Source organism: Nuphar pumila, chromosome 9 (genome assembly GCF_984573655.1).
Source record: "Nuphar pumila chromosome 9, dmNupPumi1.hap1.1, whole genome shotgun sequence".
NCBI classification, from domain to species: Eukaryota; Viridiplantae; Streptophyta; class Magnoliopsida; order Nymphaeales; family Nymphaeaceae; genus Nuphar; species Nuphar pumila.
The window spans coordinates 116,431,172-116,457,988 of NC_143257.1; the positions used below are offsets into that span (position 1 = coordinate 116,431,172).

The 26,817-nt window shown below is 39.1% G+C and overlaps 1 protein-coding gene across 1 annotated transcript in view; it reads left to right on the forward strand.

Annotated features, from left to right (window-relative positions):
* The first annotated feature begins 1,681 nt into the window (after positions 1-1,681).
* LOC149828990 (beta-glucosidase 12-like) overlaps positions 1,682-26,817 on the forward strand; it is a 28,673-nt gene continuing 3,537 nt past the window's right edge. Inside the window, exons 1-9 of the mRNA XM_090017840.1 lie at positions 1,682-1,742; positions 4,398-4,475; positions 5,454-5,541; positions 12,722-12,974; positions 13,950-14,065; positions 14,691-14,911; positions 15,859-15,890; positions 16,103-16,205; positions 16,291-16,399. Of these exons, the coding sequence (XP_089873966.1) occupies positions 1,682-1,742; positions 4,398-4,475; positions 5,454-5,541; positions 12,722-12,974; positions 13,950-14,065; positions 14,691-14,911; positions 15,859-15,890; positions 16,103-16,205; positions 16,291-16,399 (1,061 nt within the window). The remainder of the gene's footprint in view (positions 1,743-4,397; positions 4,476-5,453; positions 5,542-12,721; positions 12,975-13,949; positions 14,066-14,690; positions 14,912-15,858; positions 15,891-16,102; positions 16,206-16,290; positions 16,400-26,817) is intronic.

The window sequence follows — 26,817 nt, forward strand, 5'->3', positions numbered from 1 at the left end:
TAACCTCTCCCACACTTGAACTCTACAAGCCAAATCAGGAAGAAAGAAAGGAGAAAAACTAGAGAGTCAGAAATTTGGATGTTTTAAAAGATGAAAAACGAAGAGATTTATAGACTTTTAGAAAGGCCAAAATGTTTTGAGATAAATGAGATTAATGATCATAAATCTGACGGTTTGAAATTAGGATGAAAAGGTCCCTGAACGGTCACCCACCTTTGACTGTTGATTAAAAGCCTTCAAAACCGTCCAACAACCACAATGCATCATAATCTCTATATAAATGCATTTTAAAGCCTTTCAAATGGTCGGAGAACTCAAAAACTGAAAAGTCAAAATGGATCTTTGCACCTCGCATCGCTACGAGCGTGCAAAGTGCAAAATGCCACATTGTGCCTCAAGCGCCCTTGCACACACACGCATGCGTGCACGTGTGAGTGAACGATGCATCCGTTGTTGCACGATGCGCAGCAACGTCCGAAAGCCACCTAAAGACTCAAGGATTATCAAAGTAAAGAATAGAGAACAAACCCTCTATTTAAACCACCAAAAAAACTTCTCTCTCTTAATTAGATATGGGACTAAACATTTTCAAAGCACTTTTGGTGGAAAACAATAAATCATCATGATTTTACAGTTAAGTTATATTTTAAAACTTTTCTAACAATAGCCCTTGTTGTTAGAAAGTTCTCATATTTCTTGTTTTATTTACTCCACCAAAAATGACATGATCAAAGAAGCTTGGGCCCTTACATCAAAGGAGCTTATCCTTGCTTCATTAAAGTCAAAGGATGCTTTTACAAAGGAGTTGTGAAGGTGTCACGAAAATCATTGGCTGCCCTAATAATGTTATCCTTCTTGTACATGCAGGCCCTTATCCCGATGATATTTTTTTTCTTATTATTGATGATGCATGCAAATTAAAAAAACTTTGTATTTTTGTTCTCATCCTTCATCCAATGAACCTTAGATTTTTTTTTTTCATCTGATTTCTTGTTGCACTCTTCATTCTAAGATAAAAATCAACCAAGAAATTATACCTTTCATTCCCACCCTCTCCTTCCACTGGGCCACCCCCATTAATGCCTAAGCTATCTTGTAGCCTTCTTAGCTCTTATTTCCAAGCCTCAATGTGTTGAAACCTTGTTGCCCCCTCTATTTTCAGCCATTCAATTAACAGCTTCCTTGCATGGTCCATCATCTTGACCATTGTTAGTGCTATGTTGATATTCATTCCACCAATGCTTAATCTTGTCAATCACGCCCTTTTTACACAACCACTGTAGTTTCATTTTGAACTGGCGAATATTACTCCACTGCATGTGGAAAATTGGACGATTCAAGGATCAATTAATATAAAATTCAACATTTAGAAAAATATTTGTACAGTAAGATTTAAAGAAAACATATAAAAACCCTTCAAAAGCTTGATAAGCTGGTGGAGGTAGAGGAGAAAAGGTGTAGGCGGCTATCACCTAATATATATATATATATATATATATATATATATATATATATATATATATTCATCTTCCTCGAATTATAGCTGAATATATATATTCATAGTAGTCTTGTGTTGCATATGCATTATTACCTGTGGATCACGTAATTACCATGTGCATTAAGTCCCATTTGTCTGTATCTTCATTTTCTTTGTTTTGAATGTCAGAGAGATGTCAGACTGATGAAGGACATAGGGATGGACGCTTACCGATTCTCAATCTCCTGGAGCAGAATATTACCATGTAAGCAACAGCAAACTTGCCTCTAATTTTAATAAAAATCATGAAGGGTGCTCCCATGGTTGAGGTCCTCCCGGCTAGGGGAGAGAGTGAAGGATTCGTAGGCCCCAAACATCTTGGGATCGAACCAACAGATGGTGCGTCTACGACTTTACCAAGATTGCAGTTGTAAGCCCAAATTTCACCGTAATGTGTCTCAATCCTGGGTGAGTTCCACCTTATCAAGAGAAAAAAAAAAGCAAATAGGCATCTTCCCAAGTCCTATTGGCATCAGCAGAGGAGAACAAAAAATCCTTAGAAGCTATGAGGATGATTAGTTCTGTTCTGGAAGAAATTAAGAGGGGATCCAACTATCTCATGCATCATGGCTAGGCTGGTAAATGAACCCAAGCTCGTCATGAATTTGTTCTTGAACGCTTCGTATAGCTGGCGAGTTGAGCCATCAGCAGCTCATTTAGCTTAAACGAGTCAAGCCCCATTGCGAGGTGTTAGGCTCACTCTTCTAGGCTCCGGAGCACATGTATATATATGAGAACTGAACATATTAGGCCCCATTTCTCGTTCTGCCCCGTTCTTCAGAGTAGCGTTCCTTAGGCCCTCTTTTTCGTTAAGTTTTTAAGTATTTTATGATAGATCTGAACGGTTTTAAGTGATTTAGAGTCGATTCTCACAAAATAGAGCATGCTAAACACATCTAATGGTTCAAATCTATCATAAAACACTTAAAGCTTATAGGGCAGAATGAGAAATGGGGCCTAGGGATGGCAATGGACCGGAGTAGGGATGGGGGACAAGGTCTCCAGCCCCACCCCGTCTCAAAATCCGAACCTCCATCCCCACCTCCATCTTCGCACGGGGATGAATTTTAACCTCCACCCCCGCCTCCATCCCCTGTCCAAACTGGGGTGAGGCAGGGCGGGGCCCTGTTTCCCCCTAGGTCTATTGTCATCCCTTAAAAGGATTGGGGAGGGGCGGGGATCAGGACGGAGATGGGGCAGGGCGGGGGGAAGCGCACGTCTGTCCCCACACGGAGATGGATTTTAACCTTCATCCCTGCCTCCATCCCCATTTCATGCTCTTCATCTCTGGTCCAAACCGGGAGCTCCATTTTCCCTCAGTCCACTGCCATCCCTAATGGGGCCTAATATGCTCTCTCTCTCTCTCTCTCTCTCTCTCTATATATATATATATATATATATATATATATATATATATATATATATATATATATATATAGAGAGAGAGAGAGAGAGAGAGAGAGAGTAATGAGCTGGTTCTGCTCATTTTCTCGTATTGCCTTGTTAGGCTCCTTAAAAAATCATCGTTTTTTGTATTTTTTCTCACATCTAACACCATAGATGTGATCTATAGGTTTTGTTTGGTGGGAACCGACTTTTGGATCACTGGAATATGACTAGTATATAGTTTTTTTCAGTGTTCCAAAATCAATGGCCATGAAGGCATCAATTTTTCCCCGATGATAAAAATACAGTTTTTTGCCGAAAACACATAATCCAAGAGTTGATTCCCAGTAAATCGAGCATGCTAAACACATCTAATGGTTCAGATTTATGGTAAAAAACTTTAAACTATAGGGCCTAAAGGGGCAGAATGAGAAAAGATAGCCTAATATATATATATATATATATATATATATATGGTAAATAGTGGCTAATGAAGGTAGGAAACTAATGAGTATAAGTCGCTTTTTTCTTCAAATCTTTTTTTTTTTACTTTTTTTAAATCAAATGTTACCGACTACATGATTTGTTTAGAAGGAAACTTGTTTTGAATCATGTGATTATCACAAGTAATTAGGTTTTTAAAAGGGTCAAAAAAATCAACGACCCACAATGTGTCAAATTTTCATAACTCAAAAGATCATATTTTTTACATGAGAAAACCGCGATCCAAGCCTTGATCCTTAGCAAATAAACCATGATGAACACATCTGTATGTATGGTTAGATTGAGTCGATACAATTACCTGCACCTATGAGACCTATGATTCCTGGATCCTTAATTTTGTACTGTCATTATTGCCCATATATATAAATATATATGTTTCATGTATAAATAACAATGTTTTTACACAAGTCTGCTCGTGTTCTGATCTATCTCATTCAGAAAATAGCTGAGCTCAAGCTCAGCTCGGCTAAACAGGAATACAAGCCAAGTCACGAGATCAATTCACTAGTAAATGAGCTGAGCTGTTCCGTTCTTGTTCGGCTCAATTACCAGTCCTGATCATCGCTTGAGTCATAGAACAAATCAAATGGAGCTATTTTTGAGGGGGTTCTAAATTATAGAGCAGTGGGGTTCATGATTGCATGCCATGATATTGGTCACTAGGAGCCAAGCTATGATACATGAGATCATTTGATCGCGTAGGGAAGAGGGTACACCATGGACTTATGAGAAAGTCAAGGGTGTCAACTGTCATTTTCCAAAAAAATAGTGTATGATTAACCCACCAGCTAGCCGATATTGAATCACAATGAATGACACTGCATGCATGGAAAACACATTAAGTTGATCAGTTTTAGCTTTTACTATCATTAAACGCTTATATTAGCTTGTTGGAATTAAATTAAAATCTCACGTTTTATAGTTGGAAGTATAATATTAATTGTTTATTTACTTGCATTTGTTTTGTCAGCTGGCAAGATAAGTGGTGGAATAAGCAAGGTGGGCGTAGCCTATTACAACAACCTGATCAACGACCTTCTGTCTAAAGGTCATCTCTCTCTTTCTCTCTCTAGGGATGGCAGTGGACTGGGGTGGGGGGCAGGGGACAAGGTCTCCACCCCCGCCCTCGTCTCAAAAATCTGCCCTCAATCTCCACCTCCATCTCGCACAGGTTATGATTTTAACCTCCATCAATACCCGTTTTTTGTTCTCCATCCCCGGTCCAAACGGGACGAGGCAGGGCAGAGTCCTGTTTCCCCTTGGTCCATTGTCATTCTTAAAGAGTATTTTAGCATTTTACTTACTAAAGAGAATCGGAGTCAGGGCAGGGAAAAACGTAAGTCCATCCCCGCCTTCATCCCTACATGGGTTTTGATTTTAACCTCCATCCCCGCCTTCATCCTCGTTTCATGTCCTTCATCCCTAGTCCAAACGAGGCAAAGCTAGGATAGAAAGTGAGTTAGAGAATGAGGGAAACTGTCCTAGTACTAACCGATACGTTTGGCCAAGGAAGAGAGAGAAAGAGAGAGATTACAGGAGTAATGAGCCCGACATGGACCCGGTCAGTTTGGTTGGGGGAGAGACATGGTTAGGTGATCAGGTGGAGTACTTTACGAAGCATTTGGGCCACACAAAACACAGATAATCGCTAATGCATGTAGCGATTTTATGTGAAACGCAAATGCATAAAAACTCTACACAGGCTATTTTCTGTGTAAAGCACAAAATACAGAAAATGGCTGCACATGATTTTCTGTGTTTTGTATTGCCAAGCTACTTTGTAAAGTACTCTAGCCCAATCACTGGATCTGCTCTGAGAGAGTGATCGGTTGAGAAGAGAAATTCGGTTACAGTGTCGAAGGGTGTGGGCCCGGTTTGGTTAGGCCAAAGACCAATATAGGTGAGCTAGGTGAAGATCAATGAGAGTAGAACCTGGTTTGAGAGATAGAGAGAGAGAGGAATAGTTTTGTTTTTTCTTGGAAGACTGAATAATTTCTATTAACAACTAGTGATTGTTGTATGATAGGATTGAAGCCTTTTGTGACACTATTCCATTGGGATCTCCCTCAAGCTTTGGAGAGTGAATATGGCGGGTTTCGAAGTGCCAAGATTGTGTAAGTACCATGACTCCTCTCTTCATATTTCAAAAACAACTGACTCCTTATGTTTCACAAATTAACTAGCCTTTTCTCTTCCACAACTTGCCAAATTAAGTTCATCCAATGACTTTAAACTCTCTCTTTGTTTCCTTATGACCGGACCTATTTTGTACAGTTGTGTCCAGTTTTGATATGGTTGAGTTTTGATATAAGTGTCAAGTCACTTGTAACTTTCTCTGAGTCACCCTTGCACTTTGGTTCATATTGATAAATACCCTAAAGGGTCAACCGGTAAATCTGAACTATAACAAGCCTACGGGCAAAAGTGTGAATGAATGCAAATACATTGAGCTTTCTTTTGTTCACCTTCATTGTAATTACTTTCAAGTGATTGCAATTTATCTCCTTCTCTCTTCTTTCGCTCTCTTGTACTCGAGTTATCTAAGCTTACACAAGCGACAAGTGAGTGATCGAAAGGCTTGCGATGATAAGGAAGGATCGTCGCACCACACTGGTTTATTGAAGAAATAGGCTCATGACAAGTAGTACCAGAACCCATTCTCGAGCTGGAGAGGAGACTCAAGAGTCAGTGTTCAGAGATATACCGACAAACCACGATTTGTGAGCAAGACATTGTGACGCCCCAATACAACTTGCATAGCACCAAAGGTAAGGCAGTTGCCGAAACTGAGGATATGGGTTCACCTCGAGGTCATGAGCAGATGGTTGAGATTGTCAATAAACTGGTAGCTGATGTGACTTCGTATGAGAAAGCGATTTCATGCACAGTTGAATCATTCAGAGGACTGAAGGACAAGGTGACGAGCCTGCGAGAGTAGGTAAACTTACTGATATGACATGTTACTTCGCTGACTATGATAGTAACCACCCTGCAAACTGAAGTAGGGGAGCTTCAGTTGAAGAACTGCACTTTGCAGCAGACAGTGACCCTAAATGGCAGAAATGACGATAGATCATCAAAGATATATGTGTCGAGGCCAGCGAAGTTCAATGATTCTAGGGATAGCAAGGCTATATAGAACTTTTTGTTCCAGGTGAAAGATTACTTGGACATCCAGAATGTATTGGTCGAGGACCTCAGGGTGAAGGCAACAACAACTCTACTTGATGGAGATGTCATAGCCTGGTGGAGCACGAAACGTAGTGATATGAAAAGAGGGCAATGTGTAATTGATACCTTTGAAGCTTTTAAAACTGAGCTACGAAACTACTTTATGTCGAAGAATATACAACGCCAAGCTTATCGAATGGTATTGAAATTGAAGCACACTGAAGCCTTGATAGACTACATCAGGACATTCTAGAAGCTCATGCTGGACGTACCCAATATGCCAGATGAATACAGACTCAACTGGTTTATTGTGAGACTATAACCTTAGGCACAGTCTAAAGTGAAAAAGAGCAATTCTGAAACTTTAGAAGATACATATGTGACGGCCGAACGACTAGTAGATACATAGTGCAAGTCCTTCACTCCATCGACTAAGACTAGAAAGAAGCTGGACCACGGAGGCAAGAAAGAGGATTGACGCGACAATAAGGGTAAGGCATCCACCCAACACCATTTGGACAAGAGACAAAATTATAAAAAGTATAATACTAATGACAACAAAGAGTCGATTGTGACTTATTGGTTCTGTGGTGATAGGCCCAAAGCGCCTCATGAGGGACGATAGGCAGGCCAATATAGTACAGACAGAGAGTAGTGATGTCTAGGTCGTGCAGTCCTGGATAGGAGCCATGCAGACCATAAAAGCAGTTAGAAGCTGCACAACCGAAAGCATACAGGTTAGCAAAGAACTCATATATTTGGAAGTCATTTCGAATTGGAAGTCTACTATGACAATGGTAGACTCTGAGGCTACGCATAACTTCATCTTGCGGGAAGAGGCAGAGTGGTTGGGCTTGAAGTTTGGGCTAAAGAAGATGACCATCAAGACGGTGAACTCTGAGGCCAAGTCAATCCTTAATGAAGCAAAGGATGTGGCTATCCAATTTGGGAGTTGAGTCGGTAAAACCAACTTCTCAGTGGTGTCCCTAGACGATTTTTGGATGATTTTGATCATGGAGTTTTTTCGTAGCCAGAATGTAATGATGTTGCCAAAGGTTAACTCCTTGACAATCATGGGGCCAAACTCTTCACACACGGTGCAGTGACTTACTCTTTGAGGCAAGTCTTTAATGCTATCAGTCATGTAATTGAAGAAGGGTGTCAAGCGGGGAGAGCAAACATTCTTAGTTTTTGTGCACACCGAAGAAGAAAAGGTGGAAGCAGCAGTGTCACCGACCCTTGCTCCACTATTAGTTGAGTTTCGAGGAGTGATACCCCCGAAACTAATGAAGCGTCTGCCACCGAGACACGAGATCGACCACATAATTAAGTTGACCCCTGGAGCAAAGCCCCCTACCATGGTCCCTTATCACATAGGGCCAGCTGAATTGAAGAAGCTGCACAAGCAACTGAACGAGATGTTGGAGGCAGACATTATTCATCCTTCTAAAGCACCCTTTGGTGCCCCGTTGCTCTTTCAGGTGAAACATGATGGTTCCAAAATGCTATGTGTGAATTATCATGCATTGAACAAGGTCACGGTGAAGAACAAATATTTGTTGCCACTGATAGCGGACTTATTCAACCATCTATGCAATGTTCGTGTCTTTTCAAAGCTCTATTTATGATTGGGTTACTGGAAAGTGAAGATTGCTGACGATGATGAGCCAAAGACAACTTGTGTTACTCATTGTAATGCCTATAAATTTTTGATGATGTCATTCAGGTTGACTAATGCTCCGATCATGTTCACAACATTGATGAACATGATCTTCTACTCTTAGACCAGTTTGTGGTGGTCTATCTTGATGATATCATGATTTATAATAGCAGCATGGAAGAACATGTCGGGCATTTGCGAATAGTGTTTCAGGTGCTGAAGGAAAATGACCTCTATGTCAAGCAAGAGAAGTGTCTCTTCAGCCAGGAGGAGATCAACTTCCTTGGCCACATCATGGGGTGTGGTTTGCTGCACATGAACAGACAGAAGATAAAAGTCATACAGGAATAGAATTCGTCGAGCAAAGTGCTAGAGTTGTGGTCATTGTTGTGCCCCCCATGGCCTTGCTGAAGAAGAATTTGGTATGGCTCTAGACAGGAGTCTGTCAAGATGCCTTCGATGGATTGAAGAAGACCTTGGTGAGGGAACCAGTGTTGTGGTTGCCGGACCACTCAAGACCCTTTAAAGTCCATACAGATGCTTAAGACTTTTCCATCGACGGAGTTATTATGCAGAAGGGACATCTGATTGCTTACGAGAGTTGAAAGTTGAAGAATGTGGAGATGTGATACACTGTGTATAAGCATGAGATGATGGCCATCGTGCACTACCTTAGAACCTAGCAACACTATCTTCTGGGTGCCTTGTTCGTCGTCAAGATGGACAATGTCGCCACGAGCTATTTCTAGATGCAGAAGAAGCTGACGCCCAAGCAAGCTCGATGGCAAATGTTTCAAGCTGAGTTTGACTTCGCTTTAGAGTATAAGGTAGAAAAGACCAATGTTGTTGTTGACACCCTAAGTCGCAAGGCAAAATTGACAGTTGTGCGGACGGGGCCTTCCAAAGTTCACTTGGAGGGCACATTGTTGGACCGCATCCGTGAAGGAATGCAACATGATACGACAACACAACACCTTGTCTCTCTGGCATAGGCGGGAAAGACTTGGTGATTTTGTCTATGAGACAACCTCCTTGTGACTAAAGGGGGATGTGTCTTTGTGCTTCGATGGAGAAGCTTTTGTCGCAAATTGCTTAAGGAGTGCAATGATACTTTATGAGTCGGTCATTCTGGTTAGGAGCAGACCTTAGCACTCCTTGAGAGTGGTTAGTATTGGCCAGAAATGAGAGACGATGTGGAGGGGTATGTGTGAGCATGCTTCATCTGCCAGTAAGACAAGGGGACGAACCAGAAGACTGTCGGCTTCCTTGAGCCTCTACCTATTCCAAAACGTTCTTGGGAAAGTATTTTCATGGACTTCATTGTTAGTTTGTCAAAGGTAGATGACTTTAGCTCCATCCTGATAGTGGCAGATCGCTTATCTAAATATGCCACCTTCATCTCAGCTTTCAAAGAGTGCCCTACAAAAAAGACTGCAGAGTTGTTCGTCAAGCAAGTTGTGAAGTATTGGGGTATACCAAAAAACATTGTGAGTGATCATGATACTCGCTTCATGGACAAATTTTGGTGTAAAGTATTTCAGCTACTCGATTTCGATCAGATATTTTCAATAAATTTTCACCTACAGATAGATAGGCAGACGAAGCGCATCAATAGATTGTTTGAGCAATACCTTAGGCACTTTGTTAGTGTCAATCAGAAGGGTTGGTTGAAGCTCTTGAACGCGACCCAATTCTACTATAATCTTTAGAAGAGCAAGTTTTCATGCCACAACCCGTTCGAGATAGCTACAGGGTAGTAGTCGCTGATCCCGCGCACTCTAGCCGCACAAGAGAAGAGAAGGCCATCATTTGCCTATCAGTTTGTTCGAGACTGGCACGAGCAGACTGAGTTGGCGAAGACGTTTCTGCACAATGCACCTAAGAGGATGAAGAAATGAGCAGACAAGTGTCGTCCATTTGCTGAGTTCCGTGTTGGAGACTAGGTGTTGGTAAAACTATACACGGATTGCACATGCATCTTCTGTGGACTGCACCACAGACTGATCAAGAACTATGAGAGACAATTCACCATCATCAATAAAGTGGGCAACCTAGCGTACAAGCAGGACCTGCCCCTGAACTTCAAAGTGCACCCGATGTTTCACGTGTGCAACCTGAAATCATTCTATGCAGACGAGGGGAATCCAAAATATAACATGCCACAACATGCTCCTATCCTACAGAGGGCTCCGATAGTACAACGGGTCGAGAAGCGTCTTAGCAAGATCCTTCGCCATAAGGTCAATTACTTGGGTGAAGCGAAGAAGTATTTTGTGTAGTGGGAGGAGACAGTGAAACCGACGTGAGAGCCAACATTTCGGATAAAGAGCCTCTACTCAGATGAAGTCAGGGCCTACCATGAAGCAGATGGCACCGAGGGCGACACATGATTTGAAGGAGGGAGCATGTTCTCCTGTGACCTACTTTATACAGTTGTGTCTAGAGTTTGTTTTGCTTTGGTTGAGTCTTGATGTAAGTGTCAAGTCACTTGTAACTTTCTCTAGGTCACCCTTACACTTTGGTTCAGGTTGATAAATACCCTGAAGGGTCAACCCGTAGATCTGAATTGTAATGATCCTACGGGCAAAATTGTGAATGAATGCAAATATGTTGAGCTTTCTTTTGTTCACCCTCGTTGTGATTACTTTCAAGCTATGTCACATAGTTGAGGGTGCGAGTTCGAGGAGTATATATATATATATATATATATATATATATATATATATATATAAACTTAATTAGGGTTAACTGAATTTACTTTTGAATAGAAATGGACCTCAGTGTGGTTGACTTTACCTAACACAAAGGACATTGTATCCAAGTATCGCATCTACCTGGGTGCGGGTGCGATGCGGGTGTGGTGCTATGTGACATAGCTTTCAAGTGATTGCAATTTCTCTTCCTTTCTCTTCTTTCGCTCTTTGGGACTCTGAGTTATCTAAGCTTTCACAAGCAGCAAGCGAGCGATCAAAAGGCTTGCGGTGATTAGGAAGGACCATCGTGCCACAATGGCCTGTTGAAAAAATAGGCTTGTGACTCTCTCTCTCTCTCTCTCTCTCTCTCTCTTATTAACCTGGTCAACTTGTAATGTAATTCTATCTGCTTACACCTGCCTTCTTTTCCAGCAATTTTTAAGATGCATAGCGATCGTTAGGAAGGGGGTCATCTTGTAATGGATCCGAGTTCTGACACAGGTCTGAATTGGATCTCACCATACTATGTCAGAACCCAAACAAACGTAGTTGGTTGTATTCTGTATGGTAAGATCCAGGAGAAAATTGAAATATAACCCAAATTGTCTACCCTTAAAATCAATAGGTTTAACTGTGCATCTTTTTGGGGTTGTTCAGTTATAAAGTCAGTGGTCCCCTTTGCTTGCGGGGATAAGAATATCCCTTGCTTGCACAACCCTCCATTAGGATCCTTGCTTGTTGCAGATGAGGTAAAGAGGCTGGGCTCAAAATGGGAATTCTTGTGGAGGTGTGGGCTTTTGCTCATGTGGAGATGCATTCGGCTAGAGAGAAATAACAGGGTGTTTAGAGGTTCCTCCGCATGTATATTCAGACTTTGCATCATAAGATTAAGCGGGACATCAACGTCTTCATTTGAAATGGCCAGGAACAAACCTTCATTGGGTTGGTGCCCAACGAATTTAACCGGCTTAATTTCTATCTGATTCTTGTATCTTATCTGTATGAGAGCTCCGGGTGATTGCTCATCACCTTGTTCTCTCACTTTCCTTGCTCATTAATATATTATCCTTCTTTCAAAAAAAAAAATCAATAGGTTAAAAGAATTTTAGCCGATCCAGTTTGAACGGATCTCTCATCTTAACTGCCAAGAACTTCATTATAAGATTTCAGTTGGAGAATGATGCAAACATGATAAATGGCTTTTTTGGACTTTTTTCATTTCATTTTTAAATTCTGATTATACAGATGTGATCTGCGTAATTGATTTTATAGGCATCAGCTCTTGGAGTGTTCAACTCTAATACATGGGTGGTTTTTTATAAGGTTCGAAAAATCAATGACCCAAAATCTTTGTAAATTTTCAAGGCTTCAAAGACATGATCCAGGTGTATCAATTCCTAGCAAATCGACCATGCCAAACACATCTACCTGGTCCGAATCATAAAGAAAACACTAGAAAAGCCAAAAAACCCATTTAGCATGTTTGAAACTCAATCCTCTCTTCAAAACTCAGATCTGATGTTGGATAAAGTATGACCTAATTATATCCAACCCATTTGCATCCCAACTTTTATGCCAAACTCATGGTACATGAGGAATTCATCATCTGCCCCTCAGTTTGTGCATAATTGTATGTGTAGTAGTCATATTCTCAAGCATTTCAATAGATGTAATGAGGTCTTTCTATTTCATGATCTGCTTCTCTTTTTTTTTTTTGTTAGGAAAATAAGATATATTAAAGTGATTAAAAGGTCTCTTTTAGCTATACAGTGAGGATTACAAGAGCTATGTTGATCTATGCTTCAGAGAGTTTGGAGATAGAGTAAAACATTGGATTACTCTGAATGAACCATTTATATTCACGGATAATGGCTATGCGTTGGGCAAGTCTGCACCAGGGAGATGCACCAAGGTGCTAGGCAACTGCACTGTTGGGAATTCGGCAATGGAGCCCTATATTGTAGCTCATAATTTGCTCTTGGCACATGCTCATGCAGTGAAAGTCTACAAAGAGAAGTACCAGGTAGAACTTGACTCTTCATGCGTTTCTACTAAAGCATTCTTTACTACTATTAATTGTGGGTGGAGTACCCTTTGAATGTTGATATCCTAGTGACGACACAATGGAGAAGACAGGTCACATTGTATATAACTGACCCTTCATTATATTTAATTCCTACAACACATCTCTCCTGCTGGAGATGTGCTTGAGCTCCATCTCATAGTTCCCAAGTGAGGTCTAAAGTGGAGACTGAATATGACCCTTGATTGGTTTATACAATGTGACCTAAACTCTTCATGATGCAATGTGTCCGTTACATATATATTTATCCAGAACAGTCACAGAAAATCATTCCCAAAAATAAATAAAAAAAGCCACTAGGAAGGATCACCAATTTTCCTCAATGTCTTGTGTGGCACACATATATGGTTCCTAAATCTTCACTTATAGTTATTTGACATTTTTTTAAAGAAAATGAGAAAATATTATTTAGAGTAATTAGTAGTTAATTGACAATTGAGTTCATGAGTTTGTGTAATGTATTTTTATCTTTTCAAAGAGAAAGATCAACATAATTTTGAAAAAGTTGACATCGAAGGGTCTTCCTTTTGAACAAATGTTCATCATGAGGATAAATGGCTGCGAAAATAGGGAGCCACAGAAGTAGTCACCTTCAATAATTTAAAGAAAGAAAAACACTATAAGTGACATTTAGGTGACATAAAAGGTAACTGAAGCAGTTATCAATGCAATTTCTTGAAAATTTAGTCGTTTATCTTAAATGTTTGAAAATTAAGGCAGCTAATGTAAAATTGCCACACATTAGGTGGGTAAATTTAAATTACTGAAAAAGTAGAGATTTGTAGCAAATGCTCATGCTACCAAAGAGGCTTTTCTATGCAAATTCGGTGCCATTGTACGATATCAAATTTTTGGTTTAGTCTCATTTAGTGGGCAAGTTATTTCTTATGGTAAATCATGGTAAACTTTGTGCAGAAATTGCAAAAGGGAGAAATAGGGATTACATTGGTGTCGCATTGGTTTATACCATATTCACCTTCAACATCCAATAAAAAGGCAGTACAACGTGCACTTGACTTTATGTTAGGATGGTGAGTCTCTCTCTCTCTCTCTCTCTCTCTCTCTCTCTCTCTATATATATATATATATATATATATATATATATATATATATATATATATATATATATATATATATATATATATATATATATATATATATAACAACTTCAACAATATTAATTCATAATGAAGAACACATTACACAATAGCTTCTATTTATAACTAAGACTTCCTATACTACATAGAAGCCAACAGTGGATATGTCCTTAACCAATATGGAGAGTCCTACATTGCTTAAGAGGTGTTTTACAAGATAATAATCTTTCTACTAATGTACTAGACAAAACTCTTATAGACTTAAATACTATTGAATATCAAATACACCCAATCCGATTAGAAGACAAACACAGACAAAATGTACCTGGTCAAGAACCCTGTAAACACCAAACTTCAACAGTCAATACATAGGCAAGAATATATACATATGAAATGATGACTTGCATCTCATTATAGGATTGACGAAGTTTTTATTGATTGATAATGCATATGTAGGCATTAACAAAGCAAACTTTAAGAACAAGTAGTACAACTAGTTAAGATTGTGTGAAGATTTTTTCATGTCATGATTTTTCTTCATTTTTTGTGAACTTGTTAGGTTTATGGATCCTCTAACTAAGGGTGATTATCCACAAAGCATGCGGCTACTTGTACAAAAGCGTCTCCCAAGATTCACAGAAGAAGAGGCAAAACTTGTAAAAGACTCTTACGATTTCATTGGAGTGAACTACTACACGACCTACTATGCTTCAGACTACCCCTCAAATTATACAGTCACTGCTCCTAGCTATAGCACTGATTCTAGAGTTAATCTTGCAGGTATGTAAATAACATCTCTAGTAGACAATATGCCAAATCGCTTGATAGTGATATTCAATCTAAATGGGAAAAATTAGCTTTTCAACATCAAATCTATGGACAAATGCCACAAATCAATGTATTGGGAATTTTTTGGAAAGAGAAAATCTCATGATAAATTTGAAGAATTTTTCTCACCTTAAGAGTACTTTAGAAAATGTCATCATATACACCATTTTAAAAATATAGAAAATATGTAAACACGTGTAAAAATATAAAAATCTAAAAGCTTTTGTGTATTTTTTGGCTTTAATTCCATTATGAAATCATGGTACTTTAAAATTGGTAATATTTTGGAAACAACACACTTTTTTCTTGGGATTATATCAGCTTTTGAAAGAATTTCAACATGTTCATGACAAAATATCACAGTAGAATTGTGATGCTCTCAAAACATCATAGATTTTGCTTAGATGATTTGAATAATTTAAAATCTTTGTTTTCACATAAACCATATTGGATGCACATCTAGGTCAACTTTGTTCATGTTGAGGTGCTGCATGTACATATGGCTAGATTCTTATGCATAGTTTTGCATTAGTAATTCATATGAATACTCACCCCATTCCAAGCATAGCCCACGCTATTGAATTATTCAACGGTATTCCAATTATGTGGCCATTTCATTGTTAAAAGAGCCATCTAGCCACAACTAATTCTTCCAATTAAATTCCAGTACTGCTACACCATAACAAACGGATTTTGATATTCAATCATCTATTTGAAAGAGAAAAGATTGGTATGCAAATAAATCATTAGCAAAACATGCTATGTGGCTATTAGCATAACCAGCCACAACTTAATTATGTGGACATAAATTAGGATGTTCGAGATTGTATCTATAAGCATCATCTATGTACTCTCCTATTATACTCACACTTGAAAATTCATGAACTTCTCTATGGCAGGTACAAGGAATGGTGTAGCCATTGGTCCTGTGGTATGACTTCTACCAGAAACTACCAACAATATATGAAAGATTTTGTTTATGCAATGTCACATTAGTTCATTGTCAAAATTTGGAAATATGTTCAAGTTCTTTTACTTCGATCATTTATTTAAAAATTGCAAATTTACTTGCAGTTTTATTGTTGAGCATCTAGTCACAATTTTAGAAAATTAAAGAAATTTTATTGGATGATTAATGCATAGGCGGCTTCATCTTGGCTCTATATGTACCCTAAGGGAATAAAGCAACTATTGCTCTATATCAAGAACAAATACAACAGTCCAAAAATATTCATCACAGAAAATGGTCGGTTCTTTTCTATCAACCCTTCATAAGATTTTGGGCAATTGGATGTACAGTGTCTCTTAATCTCTTTTAATAATGTTCACAGGTTTCTCAGAGGCCAAGAACAATAGTCTCCCTCTAGAGGAAGCACTCAAGGACCCAATAAGAATTGAATACTACTCTAAACATCTTTATTATCTACATGAGGCTATAAGGTAAAACAAAGCTAAACACTTGTTTTTCTTTCTATCATATTCAGTTTTCCTGTAGTTCCATTTTAGAAATAGTGCATGCATCATGGTAACACACAGATAAACACCAAAGTGAAGTTTCATGTCTAACAAATAGTTCGTTGTGATTGCCATGTTTGACATGATAGGCAAGAGCTTAGTTTAAGGTTATTAATTGGCCCAACTTACTAGTCGTTGTCTTCAAAATAGCTTCAGATATAGATTTATTAACTTACTTTGACTTGTCTTGATCTAGGTCCTATAGGATTAGTTTCTTATTTAGACATTAGATCAAGCTTTTACAATTGCCAGTTATAATCAAGGGTTGATTGCTCGAACATGAATTGTAACTCATGGTTGAGTTGCCAACATTGCCTCTTGTGGAGGGCTATGTATTTGGCATCCATAGCATCAAATAACATCTTAGGTTGGGATGGACCTCATCCATGGAAGCGACATTCTAGAAATTTGTCTTTAAATGTCATTATGGTGATGATGAAAGGCATTCATGGGTACCTAGCTTAATATTTCTCTAGGTTACCATTGCTAGCCTAAGTTAATTTTTGTCTTCATGCTAATATTTGATGTAAATGGATCAAGAAGAGAAGAAGAGGTTTAACTAGAATGTGATCTGCATAAAACCATGAGAGACCTCTCTCTCTCCCCCCTAAATTTATAAACTAGGTCCCATAAGAAAGTGACATCATTCACTTGTTGGGCAAAGAGGTAGTAATCTGCATCTAAAAGAATGTTTTAGCAGATGGAGACATGCCATGTTGGACATATTAGATTACCTAGCTATATGAGACATGTTCATTGTTCACACTATGCCTTACATATTAAATGAAATAGTGGCTTTGCTTGGATTGTCTAGCAAAGAAAGTTCATCTGAATTAATTAATAAAGGAGAAAACAATGTTTCCCACCCATTATGCCTTAATCATAAAAGAAGAATATAGGGCCAAGAACTGTAAGAGAAAATACAAGGCATACATTGGTTTCATAAAACCTCCAACTTCGACATGTACAATACCTTCCTTTTCTTGTACTATTAAGATGCCCTTTTATCTTATTAGCGCTAAATTATTCTAGCTACTAATATAAACATTGGTAAATCATTTTAAAATACAATAAATGTAATGATCAAACAAAGCCCTTGAAAGACAACATTGTTGTTTGTATCAATTTCAAATAATACTATGAAAGAAAAATATGATTAAGTGATATATATATATATATATAGAATATATATAGAATAATGTGTAAGTTCCAGACCATTTATCTTTCAAGCCATCCCAGACTCCTTTAAAAAACATATTTGCATGTATTTTTTTACTTAATCTAAACCTGTAGATGTGAACTCTATGCTTTATTTAGTAGAAAACATGTATTAGTTTAAGCATTTTTCATGTTTAGATGTATTTTTAGCTCAACAAAACGATCAATGGTTCATATTACACCAAAAACTTGATTAATTAAAAATTAAGAATTCTTATTAAATTGATTTGATCTAAAGGATGGTTCTTTGTGAATAAGTAATGATAAACAAATCTATAGGCCTGGATTATGCAAAAAACATGTGTAAGTGGGTTTTTTAAAGGGTCTGGAACGGTCTAAGATATAAATGGTCTGGAACCTATGTCACACGGACTCGGCTCCAAGGTCGACACACTCGCGTCGACACGCACCGACACAGGTGCGGCTCGGACTCGGTCAACCCGACCCTGGGTGCGGTCAACACACCCAGGGTCATTTTGGTCCATTTTTGGATTTTTTTTTAAATATGGGCTACAAAATTTTAAAAAAAAAATCTTGGGGGGGGGGGGGGGGGGGGCAGCGGGACCCGCATCGAGGGGAACCCCCCCTCCTCCTGTAAGGAAAAAAACTCTGAATCAGGCTTCACAACTCATCACATGTCCCCTAATGGGCACAACTTTGACTGAGTCATATATATATATATATATATATATATATATATATATATATATATATATATATATAGCCGAGTCCCCGTGTCCAAAAATTTTGAAATTGCGCTGCACCCGTGTCGCACTCTCACCCGCACCCATGTGACATAGTCTGGAACCTACACATTACTTTATATCTATATATATATATATACACACACACACACGATCGAACAAGCGTCGGACACGCTCAGCGCATCCGATGTATTTTTTCTGTTTTTTTTTTCGCCACTAAATGTCTAGGCGGAAAAACACTCTTTAGCGGCGTTTTTTTTTTTCGGTCGTTTTTGCAAAAATAATGTGCGTCGTTGATTGCACGTGTGTGGAATATGTGCAGTTTCATGGGAATGGAGCATTTATGGTGTTCCTTATACAACCCTGCAGATGCATTCCAAATGGTTCATTTGCTAGGAATTGACATTTGGATTGTGTTTTCCCAAGGAAACAATGAATTCCAAGGCTTGAATATAAAAAAAAAAATCGGAGCTATTGATTTTCATCTACTAAGAAAACCTACTTATGTCTCACGATTGGATGGTCAAAGAGCCAGATCCTATAAAACTGACCACGTAGATCACCTCCATGTGGTCAGGTTTAAAAAAACAACGATAAAAATCCTTTAAAAATTCTTGGTTCCTGTGAGAGTGGACATAGTTATATTCAGGCAGTGAGTTTTCACCCACACATTAGGCTCCTTCATCTATTGTACATGACTCTCTCTCTCTCTCTCTCTCTCTCTCTCTCTCTCTATATATATATATATATATATATAGAGAGAGAGAGAGAGAGAGAGAAAGTGGTAGTTGCGCAACTACCAGCAGATTCACGCTGGCCGTCCATCGCGGCTTTGAGGGACAGTCGGCGCAAAGGGGCGGTCAAAAACCTGTCAATAAAGGTCACTGCTAAAGGTCCCATTTTCCATTGGGACCTTTAGCGGCGGTCAAAAACCGCCGAGCCTAAAAAAATGAGAAAACACTGTTTTCAGCATTTTTTGATAGTCGTCCATCAAGGCCGCGATGGACAGATAGTATGAGTCCGCTCGTCCATCAAGGCCGCGATGGACGGACAGTATGAGTCTGCTGGTAGTTGCACACCTAAGGGTTGGGCAGCTACCACTCACTCTCTATATATATTATATATATACATGTATATCATATAATATATATACATATATGTGTGTGTGGATGTGCATATAGTATCAATGAGTTGAAACGAGCAATATGTCATTGCTCGTGGTTTTTTAAGTGAATCTAACATACAAAAATTATCAACATTTTTTGTTTGGTGGGGATTAACTTTTGAATCACCGGAATCTTGTGTGTGTATAGGCTTTTTTCATAATTCAAAAATCAATGGCCTTAGAAAAGGTTGAATTTTTTTGTCAAAAAACACGATCCAAGGGTTGATCTCTAACAAATTGACTGTGTTGAACACATCTACAAGGTTAAATTAAGTCAAAACAACTTTGACCTATGAGTTTCAAATCATTGATACTGTATGCACATCACACGAATATATATATGTGCAAAGGACTTTATAAAACCTTCTTTTTATATTTATAGTTTTTTGGTAAATTTGACCCTGTAGATATGATCTACGTGGTTGGTTTTGTAAGGATTGACATTTGGATTCCTAGATTTTCATATGTGAGCAGCTTTTTCTAATGATCCAAAAATCAATAGTTATAAATGCTTCAAAATTTCTTGACTCATAAAAGCCTCCTTTTTCGTAAAAAAAAGCCATTCAAGGGTTGATTTCTATAAAATAAAGCATGCATAACACACTTGTAATGTCAGATTGAGTCAAAACGACCATGAGACACTGACTAGATTGTGTTAAAATATAGTATGTGTATGGATCTGGATCCAGATCCATACGCACGTTATATCAAAACACGCACGCATCATAATGTTTCATTAATGGCAATATTGTAATATCATATTACTTATGTTTATATATATGAATTAGGGCTTGGAGGTCGAGTATTATTCTGCCGCCCCAGCCTTTTGGCTTCTCTCTGTCTTTCTTTTTGTTTCCTGTGCAGGTGATGCGTGAAGAAACTCATCTCACTCATATTCTTTCATGGTATCAGAGTCATAGCTGTGGAACCCTACCAGCCACCCATTCAACGAGATCCTGTTCTTAGGCTGCGTGAAGACTCCTTCAGCCGTGAAGAAGACTCGTTGCGTCTCTTCCCTCTTTCTTAAGACTCGTGAAGACTCCTTCAGCCGTGAAGTCATCCTGTTCTTTCTTCTTCAAGATCGTATGTCAAGTCTTCTTCAACGTCAGCTGCATCTCCTTCTTCTTCTTCAATATCATCATCTGACTTTATCTCCTCTTTTGATATCACTTCTTTTATCCCCAACTGCACTTACTGTGTTCTATCTTGGCGTGCGTTAATATTTTCCTAAGTATATGTTGGCATCGACTTCTTCTAAAATCTTCAACATCATCATCTGACTGTATCTCCTTCCATATCAATTCTTTTATCCCCAACTGCACTTAACGTGCGTTAATATTTCCCCAAGTCTTGATGTTTTCCATCCTTTTTTAATCAGTAGTGAAATCAGAGTTTTCTGTGCAACGCCTATAGGCAGACTGTAACAGATTACATTATCGTTCTCAAAAAAAAAAAAGGAATTCCCTTTCAAAGTATTGGTTGCACAAGTACATATTCTTACTGCAGCACTGTTGATTGATTAAGTGATCTCAACTTAGTTTGCTTTCTTCAATCCTTTTTTGTTCGCCTATTCATTGTTATCATTGATATGAATTCATACTCGTCATTGGGTCCCTCTGCAAGTTTTTTAAATCAACTTGTTACAGAAAAATTTACTCATTCTAATTTCTTAACATGGAAGAGACAAATACTTCCGTTTATACGGAGTCAGGATCTCGATGAACATCTGGATGACTCCATTTTTGTACCACCACGGCTTATTTTGCAGGAAACCCAGGATGAAAGGGGTGATGCATTTACCAAATCTATTAAGAATCCGAAATATACCACTTGGAGAAAACGGGATCAATCTTTGGTTGCGTATATTACGTCAACACTCTCTCAAGAAGTGTTGGCTACTCTTTCAGATGATTGCACTGCGGCAGATTTATGGAGTAAGCTCTCTCAGACATACTCTCAGATATCAGAAGCCTGAGTTATGTATTTAAAGAATGAGTTTCAAAGTTTAAAGAAAGGCTCCATGACAGTTATGGAATACATAGGCCGCTTGAAGAGTATTACTGACCAATTGGCTGTTATTGGGAGTGCTATTTCAGATAAAGACAAAGTACAACAACTCCTTAATGGGTTGGGCCCTGATTTTGACATGTTTACCACAACTTTGACATGTCTTCCTCACTTGCCCAATTTTGACGATCTTCAAGCAAAACTTCTCCAACATGAGATGATTATGAAACAAAGGGCAGAAGGAAATGAATCAGCTCGTTCTCATTCAGTTTTGACTATGGGGACTTCTATAGGTTTTGGACGAGGGAATGCAAGGCATCAAGGGGGCAGAGGCCGAGGTCGCTTTGGACAGGGAGGACGTGATATCTTACCTACACCTAATATTTCGGGTGTCTCTAATGCAGGGAATCAGAGGAGAGTGCTCACTTGTTTCTTATGTAACAAAAGAGGACATGTGAAAGCTGATTGTTGGTTTAACCTGCAGAACAGAGGAACAATAAACAAAATTGAAAATAAAACTTCTACTGTGGACATAAAAGCGCCATCTACAGATGTGCAACAACTTTTGTTATCAGCATTGTCACAGATGACGATCAAGCAAAATGAGCAAGGCGAGTGGTACGTTGATTCTGGTGCTGCCACTCATGTCACGGGTAATGCAGGTAAGTTATCTCACTTATTGCCTTATTTTGAAAAAGGTAGTATAATTACGGGAGATGGAACCTCTCACTCCATTACTCATACTGACAGTGCACATATTCCTATGTCAAAGTCCTCACTTCATTTGTCGGATGTCCTCCTTGCCCCTAATATTAAAAAGAACATTGTCTCTGTGGCTAAACTTGTTGATGATATGAATTCTTCCGTCGAATTTACTCTCTCTTCTGTTTATGTTAAGGATCTACGAACGAAGAAGACGTTCGCTAAGGGGGAGCGTCAAGGGAACATGTACGTCTTCAAGGAGATTCCCTCAGTGTCTTCGTCTTCAGTCCCAGTTCTCCAGTTGAAGTCGTCCAAGCATTCTTCAGTGTCTTCGCCTTCAGAGCCTTTGTTTTTCTCTTCATTGAAAGTTTTTAATTCATCATATCATTGTAATAAGCCAGACATTTGGCACAGTCGCTTGGGACATTGTAGTCGGGGCTTTGTTGAAAATCTTGTATCTGATGGTCTTCTTCCAGAGTCTAGTTTATCTTCATTTTTAGAAAGTAATAAATGTTTCTTATGTGAACTCTGCAAAAGTCATGTTCTTCCGTTTCATATCATTAATAAAAGAGCTTCAAGGCCATTTGAGATTATTTGTTTCGATGTTTGGGGACCTGCACCTATTCCTTCTCTTTCTGGCAGTCGTTACTATGTTATCTTTGTTGATTCTTATTCTCGTTATACTTGGATATACTTCTTGAAACATAAGCATGAAGTTTTCCAAATATTTCGGAAATTTCATTTGATGGTCAAAACCAAGTTTTCTTGTGATATTATGCATTTACAATGTGATGGTGGAGGAGAATATTCATCGAACGAGTTTATTGCCTTTCTTCGGGATAAAAGAATAAGTCGACAGGTTTCTTGCCCTCATACCCCTTGTAGAATGAGAAGAGATGTACAGCCACCTGTGTGTAGAGAGAGAGAGAGAGAGAAGAAGAGAAAAACTGCACAATAGAACTCGTTAACCACGATTAGGGCTTCTCTCTATATTAAATAGAGAGAGAGGCAAAAACTGAGAAATTACATCTAAGTCCTTATGAAAAAAGTATTTCAGAAAACCTCTAATAAAGAATAACTTAACCTAAAAAACCACCTATTCTCAACACTCCCCCTCAAGCTGGAGCATAGATATCTATCATGCTCAGCTTGTCACAGCATCTGGAGAAATTAGGCCTAGCAAGAGGCTTTGTAAACATATCTGCAACTTGGTCTTCAGACTTTAGGTATTTTGTAGTGATATGACCAGCTTGAATCATATCTCTTACATAGTGACAATCAACCTCAATGTGCTTTGTTCTCTCATGAAAGACAGGATTGTTTGCTATATATGTTGCCGCTTTGTTATCACACATCATGGTCATTGGAGAGGAAACCTTCACCTGGAGATCATTAAGAACAGTGCAAACCCATATCAATTCAGCAGCTGTTTGGGCCATAGCCCGATATTCTGATTCTGCACTCGACCTGGAAACCACATTTTGTTTCTTACTTCTCCATGAAATCAAGTTGTCTCCCAGAAACACACAGAATCCTGTGGTAGACTTTCTATCTACTACAGATCCAGCATAGTCAGCATCAGAATAAGCTACTATCTCCAGTGTTCCACCTTTCTTGAACAGTAACCCCTTTCCAGGAGAGGACTTTAGATATCTGATAATCATTATGGTTGCATTCCAGTGTACCTCAGTTGGTTTGTCCATGAACTGGCTAACTTTGCTTACTGCTAAAGCAATAACTGGTCTGGTCACAGTTACATATAGTAACTTCCCTACTAGTGAGCGATAGCGTTTGCTATCAACAGGTTTTGACCCTTCTTCAACCAACTGAACTTTATGGTCCATGGGAATATTTGCTGGTTTAGCTTCCAACATGCCTGTTTCCTTTAATAAGTCAAGAACATACTTTCGTTGAGACAGAACCATCCCTTCACGGCTTCTAGCAACTTCTATACCCAGAAAATACCTGAGTGAACCAAGGTCTTTTGTAACAAAGTGTTTGTGAAGATGAGCTTTTGTGGCTTCAATAGCTTTCACATCATCTCCTGTAAGAATGATGTCATCCACATATACTACCATAACAACTATGCCAGAGCTAGTTTTCTTTATAAAAAGAGTATGATCTGCTGCTGATCTGTTAAAACCAAAGCTTGACATCACTTCAAACAACTTTTGAAACCATGCACGAGAACTTTGTTTCAAGCCATAAATCGCCTTTCTCAATTTGCACACCTTATGACACTCCCCCTCAACCTCAAAACCTGGAGGTTGTTGCATGTAAACAGTCTCAGAGAGATCCCCATAAAGAAATGCATTTTTCACATCTAATTGACACAAGTTCCAGCCATGCTGAACAGCTACTGAGAGAACAAGACGGATGGTACCCATCCGTGCAACAGGAGAAAACGTTTCAAAGAAGTCAATTCCATATGTCTGGGTATATCCTTTCGCAACTAATCTGGCCTTGTACCTTTCAATAGAACCATCAGATTTGTACTTTATTGTATATACCCATTTACAACCAACAATGTCAGCATCTGCTGGGGAATCAACTAGATCCCAGGTATGCTGAGATACCAAAGCTGTCATTTCTTCTTGCATAGCCATCTTCCAGCGATTATCAAGTGCTGCCTGCTGATAGTTCAGAGGAATGGTTTCAGCAGACAAGGCTGAAATAAAAGACTTCATCTTATGTCCAATTCTGGCATGGGAGACAAAATGAGCTATGGGATATAAGGTGCATTGTCTTGTCCCTTTTCGTAGAGCAATAGGCCTGTTATCATCATCCTGAAGAACACTATTGTCAGTAGAACTTACCGAACCAAACTTCATCCTCTTCCAGATTTAATAATCCTCCATTGGTATACGCACATATACGATCGGTAGCTTTGATACCATGTAGAATGAGAAGAGATGTACAACCACCTGTGTAGAGAGAGAGAGAAGAAGAGAAAAACTGCATAATAGAACTCGTTAACCACGATTAGGGCTTCTCTCTATATTAAATAGAGAGAGAGGCAAAAACTGAGAAATTACATCTAAGTCCTTATGAAAAAAGTATTTCAGAAAACCTCTAATAAAGAATAACTTAACCTAAAAAACCACCTATTCTCAACACCCCTCAACAAAATGGGGTTGCGGAGAGGAAACACAGGCATATTGTCGAGAGTGCGATGAGCATGTTGCGGACAGAAGTTTTTCACACATCTGTTTATGTCATAAATCGTCTTCCTATGGCACTTCTGGATCGAAAATCTCCCTATTATACTTTATTTGGGCAACATCCCTCTTATGATGAGTTGTGTGTCTTTGGTTGTGTATGTTACGTACATATTGATTCATCACTGCGAAATAAGTTTCAGGACAAGACCGCTAAGTACAGATTTGTTGGGTATGTGGATGAATACAAAGGCTATCGATGTTATGACCCTACTACAAAACGTATTAGGACCTCCAGGAATGTTGTTTTTGATGAACAAAATTTTCAGATTAATGACTCCGATGAGTTGCCATCTCGAGAATTAGAGGTATATGATCCATGGATGAGCGCAGATCTTGTTGCTAATACAGGAGAATCATGTCAGGCGAATTGTCCTTCCTTCGGCTTGAGTAGAGAGTTGGATGACTCTGAACCATCTTCAGTTGAGTCACCTCCAGTAGAACGTTTTTCTGGACAGATATACACAAGGAGGGACAAAAATACAGGGCCGAGGAATGTGGAAAGCATCGCCAATGATTTGGCTCAAAGGTTATCACGCATTAGGCATCCTATTCAACGATGGGTGAGTTATGAGACCTTTTCCCTTGACTTCCAGTTGTTTATGTCTCAACTCACAAAACAGGAGGAACCCACCTGTTTTAATCAAGCCCTTCAATCCCGTCATTGGACTGAAGCTATGAATGAAGAAATGGAAGCACTTCATGAGTGCCAGACTTGGGAAATAGTACCTCGACCGGAAGGAAAGAATGTTGTTGGCTCAAAATGGGTTTATAAAACAAAGTATAAACCCGAAGGTAGTATTGACCATGGTTGCCAGATGAGGAAGCGGGAGCGGGAAGCGATACGGGAAGCGGGAGCGGGAAGCGAGGCACTTTCAAAATTTTAGGAAGCGGGGAAGCGTGGGACCACTTAGGACCGATTCGGGAAGCGTCTCGGAAGCGACCTAGGAAGCGTCTCGGAAGCGAAAAAAAAAAAATAAAAAATAAAAAATACAAAAAAATTGAAAAAACAGGGGAAGCGTGGGGGAAGCGAGGGGGAAGCGTGGGGGAAGCGTGATGGGAAGCGTGCTTCCCATTAAAGGGAAGCGCGCTTCCCAAAAAAGGGGGACGCTTCCCCCCACGCTTCGAAAGCGCGACGTTTCGCGCTTCCGAAGCGCGCTTCGGGGAAGCGCGCTTCCCCTTTTAGCTAGGCGCTTCCGGTAACCCTGGTATTGACCGATATAAGGCGTGACTTGTTGCTCGAGGGTTCACACAACAATATGGTGAAGATTACGATGAGACCTTTAGTCCGGTAGTCAAAATGGGTACAATTCGTGTCATCATATCCCT